The 14,478-nt window shown below is 29.8% G+C and overlaps 1 protein-coding gene across 7 annotated transcripts in view; it reads right to left on the bottom strand.

The window, feature by feature from the left end:
- Positions 1-14,478, bottom strand: part of LOC117104879 (synaptotagmin-7-like) — a 48,135-nt gene that overhangs the window by 26,269 nt on the left and 7,388 nt on the right. For 6 of the 7 annotated variants that reach the window (XM_033245765.1, XM_033245762.1, XM_033245763.1 and 3 more), the window contains exons 3-4: positions 6,967-7,180; positions 4,737-4,835 (exon numbers count right to left, since the gene is read on the bottom strand). In XM_033245765.1, coding sequence (XP_033101656.1) covers positions 4,737-4,835; positions 6,967-7,180 — 313 coding nt within the window. The remainder of the gene's footprint in view (positions 1-4,736; positions 4,836-6,966; positions 7,181-14,478) is intronic. The other variant, XM_033245766.1, reaches the window with a different exon arrangement.

Raw genomic sequence — 14,478 nt, 5'->3', positions numbered from 1 at the left:
TACAGTAGTCATAAACACACTGTGTTAATGATGTAAATGACTAAAGTAGTCAATATAATATATACTTGCTATTCCTATTTTAGTTCACTGACTGAATTCCTTCACTACTTGCTAAGGTGATTGGCTACTAATACTCACATACTTTCATGGTCCATGTTTAAATCTTACATTTAATAACTTGAAATGGAAATTATTAATAACTTGTCAAACTTTTTTTAGAATTCAGTATATATAAGCACAAAATGCTCAATCCCTATTCCCTATTTTTTTTTTCATTGTTGAGTTATTACTAATGGGAATATACTGTAGTAATATAAACATCATAAAAATCACACAGAAAATTTCTAAAACCAGATTTTGCAATTCTTGACATTTAATAACCACAAATAAAAATTTAATTTAGCCAGTTAACCACATGTTTTATTCTTCTAAAATATAAAGCTTTAAAATTTATAATGGTTTTCCATCTTTCATAACCTGAACATATTCAGATATTATTTGTAAATGTTTGCCTAAAACCAGATTTTTCAATTCTTGACATTTAATAACCACAAATAAAAATTTAATTTAGGCAGTTAACCACACTTTTTGTTTATTTTTTTAAAATATAAAGTTTTAAAATTTATGATGATTTTCCATTTTTCATAACCTGAACCAAATCCAGATATTATTAGTAGATGTTTGCATCATTACACTTGTAAAAGAAATTACCGCCATCATTTATATAATGTAATATACATTCTATTTATAAGGTATGATACAAAATGATCAGCAGTATGTCACCTAATCTTATGTGTAAACATACCTTCAAACTATTGGCAATATGATTTGAAAAAAATATGTATATAGCGAGATTGAGATTGATAATATTTGTGACGTTTTTTATGGTGTAGTGTCAAAGGTGACAAAATAAATTATTGCATCAGGCATGCACTACTTCCACCTCTAATTACTAACAAGTAGCTAGTAGATTTGTTTTCATATCATTCAAGCAAAATCTTATTTTACCCGAAAAAAATTTAAACTTGAATTAGATGCCAGACAGTAAAAAGAAATTTATGTTTACGGAAATCAAACATTTTTTTTTTAATACATACAGTTTTATATACATTTTCTAATAATAAATATAGCAGCTCATAAATTGATTATTACAAAAAATGTAAATATGAAACGTTAAAGGTCAATTTAAAGGTCACGCGCAAATAATCAACAGTTTTCCCATATATCAAGGAGCGTTGAGTGGATACAATAAAAGCTCTGATGAATTCGCGTACTTTAGGTTTCACGAAAAAACTGACAGCCAACTTGTCTAAGCCGCGGTGATATTCTATTGCGTTCCACACTTAAGCATTATATCATTAACATAACATCAACAACTACCTATGTCATTCATCTTTCATATGCAATAGCAAAGCAGAAACACATATCTGTTTTATACGACTGTCGGCTGTAATTGAACTAAATTTTCATTGAACTTAAGTTTGACTGATAATATACCTTAATTCGCTGCAATAAATACAGACATGCATCTTAAATATTTTTGGCTCCATGATTAGCATCGGGTAATTTATGTTCATGACAGTGAGTGCAATTCATATGTGCATTATATTATGATTCTAAAGCTACTGGGAGTGTTAATAGCCTCTGTACTGAAGCTAATACATGGGATATAATTGTAATATATAGTACACTACATATTCCCTTTTATTAGGTATCTGCAAATGATTCAACCATATATTCAATACAAAGGAAAACAGCTACAAGGTCACAGGCCACTTTCTTCGATTTTCCAAGGACTTTTCTTTTTGGTAAAGAAGGGGGTTGAAGCAAAAAAGCTACAATGGATGTGTATTGCTTTTTTTCTTGGTCAGATACAACTTGTGTTTGCAACACAATGAAAGCAGTTTATAGGTACTTTTAATTATCATCATCATTGATCCTATATGAATTCTTAAATATATTTATTATTAAATACAGATTTACAAATATGTATGTATGGTTTATAACATGCAGCCTTCCCTTAACATTAAATTATATTGCCATAATTTTATATATATGATTATGAATAATAAAGACCAGTGCCAGACATCCAAAGTGCCCTTTTTAACTTCATAATAACCTATCTATAGCTGAATAACATTAATCCACTTTGTTAGGAATATAGTATATTTACCATTAAAGCAGAGATCCCAATTGTCGCTTTGTATGCGTCTAATATGAAATTAGCTAGTAGCTTTAACGTTTAATTTTCTTTTAGATGAATAAATAAATGCAACACACATTGGTAATATTATTAATTTATAAATATTTTATTAAGAAATGAAGCCATGATTATTAACAACTACTTTGATTTAACCTGAAAGTGCTGATGCCACATTAGTGACATAACTCTTACGCTTTTAGCTCAATAATTAATGGCTCCATTTAAAAATAGAACAGTCCAATTTGCTATTAATGCATCTACAGCCTTCTTTAAATGAATAAGTAAATGGTTTATTAAAATATAATCATATAGTTTTTAAAACATACATAATTTGCTTTACTAGTAATAATTTTGTATTCAATGAAATATTTTTGTGTTATAAATAAATTTTGAGTAATACTTTATCATTCATAGCCAATGAATTTTTTTTGCCAATTCTTGCACTAATAGTTCCATTATGCACTATTTTTTTTATTAGTGAATGGAAGATGACTGTACTAGTTGTGTATTAAATCTAATTTCTTTACAAGGAATTGCTTGTATTTGATTTTATTGGATTTCTAGGTGTAAAACACATCAAGGATTACCCATGAAAGTCTGAGTACACTGGGGACAATCTCCTGTTCTTTTTCGAAGAGTGTACTGCATTTTTTAATGTGCACATGGGCCATACTGCACACAAGATTAGTGTCTTAAATGTATTATCAAGATGAGACATTGCACTACTGTAGCCCTTCAGCTGAAATATGGAAGAGCAGCAATGGAATTGCAGAAGACCAATAATGGTCTCACTCTGTAAGGATCTTCATCGTTGAGCGCACAAATGCATGGATACCCACCTGACTAAGCTAAGCTGCTCTCTTAAATATAAAATGAAGTTGTTTGTATTACTGATTCCTTCACAAAGAATAAGTGAATGCATATTAAATGAAGATATAAATAGTAACTTATTCATTTAGTTTAAACTCAAAGTAAATGCTTTGAAACAGTTTATATTACTTACATGCTAAATAAATGCTATAAAATTTAATTATTTTAAGCATGATTAGTTTACTTTTCAAATAATAATAGTAGTAACTTTACATAAAATAAGTAATTAAGTCTGCTTTATGTTCCTATTTGAAATAGTCAATATTACTAATGGGGTCTAATGCGATTTGAAATGTATAAGAAATTTTCAAATGAAATAGTTGTTAAAACTAATATGCATCTAAATTGCCTTTAAATTGAGTCAGTAACTGATGTATTCAGATATGAAATTGTGTAATAAGTAATGCATTTAATTTTGTTTAAAGTAAATATTTACGATAAAAATGCATCTTATTTGCATAAAAGAGATAGATAGGGTTTATACCTTTTGGTGTTGCTTCTTCAGCAGCTTACCTATTAAATGATATGGATGCAGATACGCCAAGTCTGTTTAAGTACCTATACATTTTGTTCAAGTTAGATAAGTAAAAACTATTTTAAAATGAGGTAATCCTATTAATAAAATTTTTTTTTTTTTAAATTACTAAACCTTAGCATTTGGCATGTATTTCTAAATGATGTTCTTGATAGGCTGTGAAGCAGTGGAAATTCAGGTGACCATGATATATCCACAGCAGGATTTTTCATATTTAAAATCAAGATAGCATTCTGCGTCTCTTGATAATAAATATTTAGGTCTTCCGTAGATTCTGTGATCAGGGAAGCATGATTTATGGATATGAAAGCTAATTACTAGTATGTCCTTATTAAACAAATTTCCATAAACAACAGTGATAATCAGGTGATTTTAGTGAAGATGTATTGCAATGTGCATTCCATGTCTCTTCAAGCCTGTTGAAAAAATGTGTCCATTTCTCTTTGTTATTATCATCACAATTATTATTATCAAGAATCTCTGGAGAAAGAGTAAATTGACTTGTCGGTTTTGATGTAACATTTCTGAAGAGCATGTACAAAAAAATCACACTACAGAAGACATGCAAATAACAATAACATGCATACTCTACATGCATGGTTATGAAACGAAACATATTATTAAAATTCTCATTTTAATTATAGAGAATATATTACATAAAATTCATTACTATAATTTCTTTTTTTTTTGTTAAAGAATCAAAAATGGACAAAACGCATCAACAAGAATGTATCGATACAATATATTTGAAAGCAATTCAATTAACAGGATGAGGCCAAAACGTACGCTACAGAAGCCACATGAATATGTACAGTAGATGATAAAATAGAAATGTAAAATAATCCCATTGGTCTACTTAAAATAAATAATTTATTCCTATTGAGATGTACTTCATTCCATCCTACATGAAGGATAAATCCACTAGTAGAAATATAAATTATAAATAGTATAATGCAAACTTATATACATTACATTGAAAAAGAATATAAGTATCCCAATAACATGAAAATAGATTTCTATATATTAAATAGATATATTATATAATAAAATCAAAGATGATGTCGATATCAATGTTAGTCCAAGGGTGCATGGTATATGCATAGAAGAGAATAGGAACAAACCACATACAAGAGTGCAGCTGAGAGAGAGCGAAAGGGGATACGTTTCTTGCCGGCCCCATTATTACTCTCTGCCTGACTGCCTACCCCATCTGCGGACTCTGAATCCCTAACAGAGAAAACAAAAATATCAATTCACAGGTGCAAGGCATCGGTGGAAACCTCCATATCTTTCCAAATATGATTTCACCAAACTACCTTCTTTCTGTACTGTATCAACATAAATATTTACATTCAAAATTAAAATTAATATTTTCAAGGTAATTACACAATTAAATACAAACAAAATGAATATAAACATGTTTATATACATTAGAATATTTGAGATATTTTAACATATTAATGCTTTGCCATCATTATGAAATATAATTATCCTAAAAATATTAATTAATGTTAATGCACATAGAAATATAATTACAATTTAAATATTCATGCTCCATAATTTAAAAATGTAATCTACAATAAATATATTAATATTATATGCTTAATTAGAAGTACAAAAAGAAATTCATAATAATTGAGAAATATAAATATATATTAAGATTTTTTTAAATTATAATTGAGGAATATATTTAACATTTAAAATATACTATTCTAGTTCATTTAAATAATATAATATAATTGATTGTTTATATATGAAATAGGCCTATAAATGATTATTTGGAATTTTGGTTGGCATTTTCTATTCCTATTGGATTTTCAAAGGGATAAACTATAAAGCTATAATTCATCAATATCATTGATATAGTAGGTCTTTTGTTGATATGAAATATTTTATATTAAGATACTAAAAATATTATCAAATTATACAACAATTTATATTTTTCTAATTTAGATATTGGCTTAATTTCCCATCTACTGACTTTGACAAAGTTCCTAATTTGCATAGTTTATTAGTTTGTCCCAAATATCTAGTTTTTCAAACATAAAGCATGAGTAGGCCTATATACCTTTTAATATTTATGTTTCATTTTGTATTTAATTTTAAAAGACAAACACATATTATTGTAAGTGAATTAAATATGACAAACCAAATGCTTGTATTAATTTAAAAACTTATTATATAAGTATATGAGTATATTGTATATTTGAATTTTTTTTATGTGACCTGATTAAAATACTTTATTTCAAATATGTAATTATTTATTTCTTTAACATACATATTTTACCACCTCCAATATTTTTTAAGTACCGTAAAACTGAAATAATTTTATTTTCTTTGGTAAAATGACACAAATTAAAGCATCACATTTGTTTACAGTGATTTATACAAAATATTCAAAATAATTTAGTGCTCATTTATTTAGCACACTAGTGATTGACATGCAAATACTTACAGATTACCATGACAACCGATTATTACATTACAACATAAAAAATAATATTTTGCATACTAATCAGGTTAAATGTGGGAATCTGATATCTAATTTTTGTAGGCTCTTTCAGTGGCATATTAATTTGTTAGGATAGATACTGTCTTTACTGTTCATCCAAACAGACAATAAATCGTTTATAAACGTGAAGCATCAATGAACCAAGTTTACAGAAAAGGTGTAACATAAGGATAGATATAATGAGATGTTCTTCTTCAACATGTGATCAACATAAACCATAACCATTTATCAGTCCAGTTACGGATAGACAACTGGCATTAACAGTCAAGTTGAATCCTGTTGGTTATTTAATGAAAACATCACCTGAATCTCAACGCCTGCTGTATGTCGCCTGCTTAAAATATGTCATTAACATTAACTATGTGTTAAAATATTATAGTGATTCATTTAATATTTAATAAGCAAATAATATAGCCTCATAGTGCACAGAAATCTAACCCACCTGAAAAAAAAACACAATCTTAAAATGTTCATGAATACCATTAATATATAATGAACACTTATTATTTTTCTTATGGCCTAAAAATTATGTCTATTTGTGGGTAAAATTTAAAGCCACTCGACCTGCACCACATATCGAATAGAAATTTTAAATTACTGTATATTTTTGTTTTTGGCATATTGCTTTAATGCTAATACCTGTAATATGATCAATGTAACAAATAGACATAAAATTAAGAAATACAGAAAACAGTAATAATATTATAATAAATGCATGCAAAAGAGACCTGTTTGTTTGGCTTAAAACCGATTTCCTAAAGTCTATGTAATGCAGCAATTGTAAATCAATACGATCATTTTAACTCCGATTCTAGGAAATTAAAGTATTCTGCAAAATATCCTTACTTGATTGTTTTTCTCGTAAGCATTGGTGTTCGTTTCATGGGTCTTACTGATGCTGATTTCCTCTCAGGGCCTCTTTCCTCGTCGTCAAATAGAAACTGCTTCTCTGCTTGTTTCTTTCCACTAAAGCAGTCACACAATCCGCAAAGCAAGACAAAGATCACAACAGACACGATACTAGCCAATGAGATCAGTAGTTCAAGAAAAACTGGTACATCTAACCAATCAAAGAAAGAAAACAAAGTTATAATTAGTAGGCCTATTTATTTAGACAATCAATCTGTAATTAACAATTTAATTTTTTTTAAATAATTCAAAATGTTGAAAATTACATTTAATTTTTACATAAACCATTATTATTTGGATTGCTTTTCAAAGTTCAATTGAAAGAAAACAAATTAAATCAAATAATACAGGTAGGAAAAACCAATTTACATTTACTACTAGCATTTGGTGTCAGTTAAAACTGCTGTTAAGCTTTATATTTATACAGCTTCATCAAATTCCAAGGCAACAATAGAATTTGATGCTATAGCCTAGAATGTAAACTGATTTATTGGAGAATCGTTAATATTTGGAATCTGACTCCATTCACAATAGGTATGTAATTTGTAAATACACTCTGTCCCCCACCCTTATATTTTTGGATAAAGCATCAGTTTGATGGGCTTTCAATTTACAAGCTCCCTGGAGTTTCTTAGGGGTCTATTTCATCATCTATATCATTTGCATATATTTTAATATTCATATTTGTTATTATTATCTAATCCTCGCATTTGGTATTTGTTTATATGGAATCTATTGATGATGAATGAAAGAATTTGATTGACTGATTAATTGATTGAATATTATAAATAGAATATTAAAATTATCTGTACCTATAAACCAAAGTAAAGCATAAAAGTCAGACAGCCAGTGGTATATCTAAGGGTAATGTGGAAGATGCACCTCACTCACTCGAAAAAATTTTGCACCCCCAACCCTCCCCTAGGTTCTTTTACTTGACATTTGCTGAGTTTAGAAAATTGCAAAAAACCACCTCATGCAATCGTATTTCCCAAGTTATCATTCACGCCACCCTCTTAACCCTCAAGCGCTTTTCAGCCCCTCAATAGAGTACCAGTACTCCTACATACCCACTGCTGCCAAACTAATAAAGACTAAAATCATACCATATTTATTTAAATAAATGCCCTGGGGCATTCATAGTTCAGAATGGTTTTTGAGGGAGGCGTTTATGCGAGGGAGGCATTTATTTTTTATTTTTTGGTGTACTTTAAAATGGATACAAATGCATACTTATATAACTGTCACTTAATTTCAATGTAAATGTGAAACCTTGACACATACCTCTAATTACCGTCGAAATGTGTTATTGTACAATCATAAAAACTTATTGATCCCAACCAGGTTAGACAAAATGTAATTCTACTCGAGTTAATAGAATGTGTTGAGAATGATGTTGCTTCCATTCAATTTATTTACAGTCATTTCGGGGGCGTTTATTGGAGAAAAAAATAAACACCCAGAGCTTATTCAAGGAAGGCATTTATTCCAAATGTGTCTCTAGAGGAGGCGCATATTCAAGGTGGGTGTTCAAAGCAGGTATTTATTTCAAGCACTGATTGAATTTGTGATGACATTTGAAAAATACAGTTTAGGCCAGCGGTTCTCAAACATTGGGTCACGAGACTTGTACTTTTTTGTATTGACTTTTACATCAAGCTAAAATTTGCTGTAAAGAAAGAAGGAGAGCATATACCAAGTGTGATAAGAATTTTACTTCAATATTAGGCACGTTCAGACGAGTCAGAAGTAAGCTTTGAAGTAGCAGTTTACTTGTTGTAAGCCGTGGGTAGTGCCCGTGAAGACGCTCTTTGTATTAAGTTACTTTAACTGTACTACAGACGATTTACTTCTGAGCAGTCTCAGGAGTAAGTGTGCTACTTCCACGTACTAAAGGAAGATAAGGGATACGCACTCAGAGTAGCGCCGTGTAGACGCACTTACTTCAGAGCTCGCAAGTAAATGCAACCCTTATTTTGACCTCAATTTTGTTTACAAAAGATAAATACCTACAAATGAGTGCCAAAATAACATTTTATGTGATGTGTAAACCTTTGTAGAATGATGTTTTTATAATTGTTTACAATTTCAAGATTTTTTTGTGCAAAATTACCGTTAAGAGACAACGAATTGGCGATTATCACTTCTGGGAAAATTTGCATATTACTTCTAAGCTTTGAACTAGCTTTAAAGTAAAACCAACATTATGCGTTTGGTTAGCATCGCGTGGACACTCTTCGGAAGTAACGCGTGCGTAAAATATGTTTGTCGTAACTTTAGTTCAGACGAAAAGCCATCTGAACATAACTTTTGTTTTCCAGTTAATGACACATTATGAATATTATGTTTAGCATCTCGGGAAGTGGGTTGCGGCAACTTGAGTTGACGTTTGTTTAAGTCATTGGTCAAAAAGTTTGAAAACCGGTCTGCTACAAAATTTCAGCCAAAATTGGGAGCATGCATGAAAAAATATGCTTATATCTACACATTTACTTTTATGATATATTACAAAATCTATTTTTAAAAGTTGAACTTTGTGACAAGGAACCAAAGATATCAGCTACGGTATATTCCAATAGCTTCCAGATTTCTTACTGTATGATAGTAGATACATTGCTCAGGACATTCCTTTTAATGTATTTTTCTTGTATTAATTTTTGTTAGTTTGTGTTCTTTTCAAAATTTCAAACAAAAAATGAAGAAAAATTTCAATATGAATACACCAGCTTAGAATAAAATTGCCATCAGTATTAGGCACTATAAAATTAAGTTCATTATGAGTATTATTGAAGAGTATTGCTGAAGAGTATTGCTGTGAATGCATACATGAATTATACATACACAGTATACATTTATGGATGACACAAAATAAAACTAATCAATACATGTATTGTTCCACAAAAATGTTATGTCTAGTTTTCATTTGACGTCACCCAATGTCACTTATATGAAAATGTATATCAGAACATACAGTACATGCAACAATTGCATAAATGCCCTTTAGAGGGCCCTGGATATTGTTTCTGTTTTCTGCTTTTGTCGTGTTGTTTTTGTATGTATTTTATATGGCTCTTAAATTGCTGAAATAAAGATTTGATGATGATGATGATGATAAGCCTAGTTGGAAGGATCACCCTCTATAAAAGGTTGTTGCAATAAAAAAAAATACAAATAATAATATAAAGGAAGATAGTGAAGGGAACAATGAAGAAAAAAAATGTCAGATTGAAATACTTTTTTTTACATTATTTACTTCATCAAGAAAATCATATCCATGCTTATGGACACCAGTGTGACAAAAAATTGTGTTTCTGTTTGAAGTTATCTGTAGTGTAAACACAATAATTATATTATAGTGGAATAAATATTGTTTGGTTTACATGTAATGCTTTATTCAAATAATTTATTCATTAGAAAATGAATGATATCGACTTAAATGATTTGATTCCTTCCATATCGTATAAGATGTTCTAAAATTGATTATTCAAATGCACAATGCAATGCTTTGGAGCATTTCCCCCCGGCCCCTGATTGAATTTAGTTCGGGGCATTATTAATTTATGCCATAGTCCTTCCGTCTCACCAAACATGAGCGATTTGCTTTAAAAATAATATTGATCAAAGAATCAGAAACATTTAAATAAAAAATAAAAGATCTAAATTCATTTTTGGAAATTATGATCTACAAAAAACTACAGACATGCAACAATTTAAGCCTACAATATGAAATCCTCTGAGGTTTTTCCAAATGTACTTCTTACTCACTAGGGCAGTGGCCACCCTCCCAATCTCAGTAAGTGCCTCACATTCCCTAATCCAATTGGGGACACTTTTTTTTATTTATTTTTATTTTATACTACATGTGCTCTCTCTCTCATGAACTTGAGTGAAGCCCTACATGAAGGACAGTGGTGACTCTACTCTAGAAATTTGCTGACGGGGATCCGAAAAAAAGGGCCTGACTAGAACCTTCGTCAGGGTTCCAGAAGAAAATCCCAGGTTGATGGGAATAGTTTCTATGGCTTAGTATGACCCAAAATGGTGCTTTAAGACCAGACTAATAGGGATTGACACTCACAATAGTATTATTTGGATAGGTAAATTGATGTATTCCAATTAAGTATTTTCATACAATTTATCTGTTGTTTCAGCCACGTGGGTGTCATTTAATTATTTAAAAATAATTAAATTATCTAAAATATGCAGGGCCGGGAAATGATTATTAGTGAATACCTAATTTTTCTATTATAATATTTTTGCCTGTAGGGCTGAATGACTTGTCAAATAATAGGAAAGGCCATCTTCCTGTTGGTAAACTCTCAATGACAACAAATTAAGAAGATACTTAAAGACTTGATTTGATTTGATTTATTAGATATCAACAACAAAATATCAACAAACTGGAAAAACAGAATACAGAGAAACAAAAATGAGAAAACAAGCCAGTCATCAATGTTGATATCTGGGATAACCTCTAAATCCCAAAACAGGATTTATTTCCAGAGGGAGTCCAATATACACAAAAAAGACAACACCAAAAAAAAAAAATGTGGAATCAAAAATCATTAAAAATCTATATCTAATGTAAAATTTCTCACAACTCACCACAAATTCTCAATGATATTAAAATAATTTTATTAAGCCTGGTTAATTTGTTTCTTGACCTCATCTCTTGAAGTCAAATAACTGAGCCTAGTTGAATTATGATAATTATTTTGTCCTTATAATTGCATGAATTACCATGAACAATACCCTTGCTTAAATGACTTGACACAGATGCATCAAATTCTGGAAAAATCATTGCTTCTATTCAAATCTATTCTTTTTTATCTTGCATTTTGATTATGAAGTAAAGTTTATTGGAACAATTATTATTTAGATTATTTGACAATCAATGATAGACCTAATATTAAAAGAGACCTATGACATATATTTGTCTAGCTTATATAACATATTTTGAAAAACTACTATAAACAAAATTTGAAAGTAATATAAATAAGCTCTCTTCATGTAGTTTCAACTGTGCATGACTATGTCAAATGTCAAAGAATATAAACCTGGAGAAACAGTTTATATTTTTGCTTGCATTTCAATAAAGTGCTATTACAAAACATTTGTTGGTCTTTATAGTAACCCAATAATGCTACTAATCTTTAAAACTGTTAATAAACCTTTTTTGTTTATATGCCTTGATATTTGAGATGGTCATGCCAAATTAAAACTACAAAAGAACATACTGAAAGTTACCTACAAAATCCTATAATTTTAATTAAAAAGAACTTCCCTGATGATTGGTTCTCTAATTGTTTGTTACAATGAGCCATGTTCAGGTGTTTAAAAAATTTTTGGAAAAGAATTAAAGTTCATGCAAAGGTTAAAATGAATAAATGAATGAACAATATGAAATAAGGTTCAGGTAGAAACACAATTGATGTTTAATTTGATGATTATGAAAATCATAAGCAAAACACAAGTGCTTGCTACACTAATAATAGGGCAGTCAAGTCAAGTGCAGATTTTCTCTTACACTGAGTAATATATATCGATTGAAATTTTGATTGAAGCTTTTGAAGTACATTATGAATATATTGCCTTGAACAACCTTAAGTGATTTAACAATCTTTGTTAATGGTAGCAAGACAACGTATGCAGACATTTCAATATTACTGATCAACTTTAATTAAAAAGAGAACAAACATGAGATACACGTGTGTAAACTAACAAAGCATAGTAAGCACTTCTTGATCAACTCACAATTTGGATAATAAATTTACATCAAGGCAAATTTTGTTAATAACAATATTTATAAAGTGCACATCATTGCAGTAGTGCCCATTTTTAACTTTAAAAAAAAACAATTACATGTACTATACCAGTTTCCACATTCAAGCATTCTAACTAAAAACCGGAAGCACCTCCCCCTCACTTGCTGCTTAGTTTTTCTCACATTGCCTGGCCCCTACTCAGATTTTTCTCTGGCTCTGCCCCTGGAGGCCTGATGCAATGCTGAAGTTTTTGCCCTGGAGTAGTTGTTCGCTTTGCATGCACTTTTTTTCATCTTCCCCCTCCTTTGTCTGGCTATTTTCTCATAGCCCAAGGCAATTCAACAAAATGACCACCTCGGAACATCAGAGGTTTTATCCTTGGAATCGACATTATGCGTTGCCCTACACGCATGATAGATTTCAATTGTAAAAACTCTTAGTGTGTTAAGGAACACCAAAAGAACTCTCGGCTTACAAAAATCATGTGCTGTGCGCTGTGTCTATAGCAGCTGATATTATTTTACTAATAAGGTAGTGTACATTGAATTATGTAACTCACTTCACAGGAAAAATTGATACATTTTCTGTATCTACTCCAATGTTTGTTTTGTGCACCTTACTGTAGTCAATTGTACTTTATAGAGGCACTTAATAAGCTATTATTGTTATTCTTATTCTTTATTGGCAATCAAGAAAGCTGGACGGGAGGAGATGGTCTCTAAGTAAACCTAAATCCTAAAACATAATGTCGGAGAACCACTCCCATCCAGTAATTACAAAACAAATATATATAATTAATAATATTATAATAATATATAAAACACATTGTCAAAAGAAATCAGATGAAACAGACATTGCGAAGTCCCCAAAATTAATAAAATAGCCTACACTGTAGTAACTAACACTATAAAACGTATGGTAGACATAGACTAATAACTGATGGCTATACTCGCATCTAGCATCGGATTGTCAATGCCACAGTAAAGATCAAAGGACTGTACACAAGCGCTATGTTCGAGAGTGGAGATGAGCGTCCTTTTGTTGGATTGCCTCTTGCATAGCATTCTGTCATAAGCTAATGATACTGTTGGTGTATGTGCTTGCATCACTATTGTACTGACTTAATCTTTAATGTTAATTACGAAAATCAATTATTTCTAAGGCAATAAATCATCTCCAGTCATCAATAATTTTATTATATTTTATTGCAAATTAATAATATTATCAAATATTAACTCTTATGTACAGTAAGGAATTTCCTTCACTGTTATGTTGTGTATTGAAATTTTAAATATTGTTAAATGAATAAAAATATAAAATCATAAAAAATAATACCACCTTAATTTTTTATCATTATTGATTACATCATTATCATCATCATCATCATCACAAATACTTATTTATTACCCTTATTGCTATTGCATTGTTACTATTATATAGCTACTACTTTATTCATTATTCTAAAGCATCATTTATTCAACATAAAAGATAAACTTTAAGTCCATTCCCGGTAAAATTTCACTAAAAATTGACTTTTTTAGAAAATATGCATTTGCATTAATCCAATTATTATAAATCATGGAAAAATATTGGCATGAATTTTAGTTTTACACAAAAGAATTTAAAAAATGAGAATATACAGACTATTTCTCATAAAATATTACCATTTTCTCGACGAATTCAT

The sequence above is a fragment of the Anneissia japonica genome, unplaced genomic scaffold, assembly GCF_011630105.1.
Source record: "Anneissia japonica isolate Jap-2015-1 unplaced genomic scaffold, ASM1163010v1 scaffold287834_len5846547_cov211, whole genome shotgun sequence".
Lineage (NCBI taxonomy): Eukaryota > Metazoa > Echinodermata > Crinoidea > Comatulida > Comatulidae > Anneissia > Anneissia japonica.
This window is presented reverse-complemented; position numbering and strand designations above follow the sequence as displayed.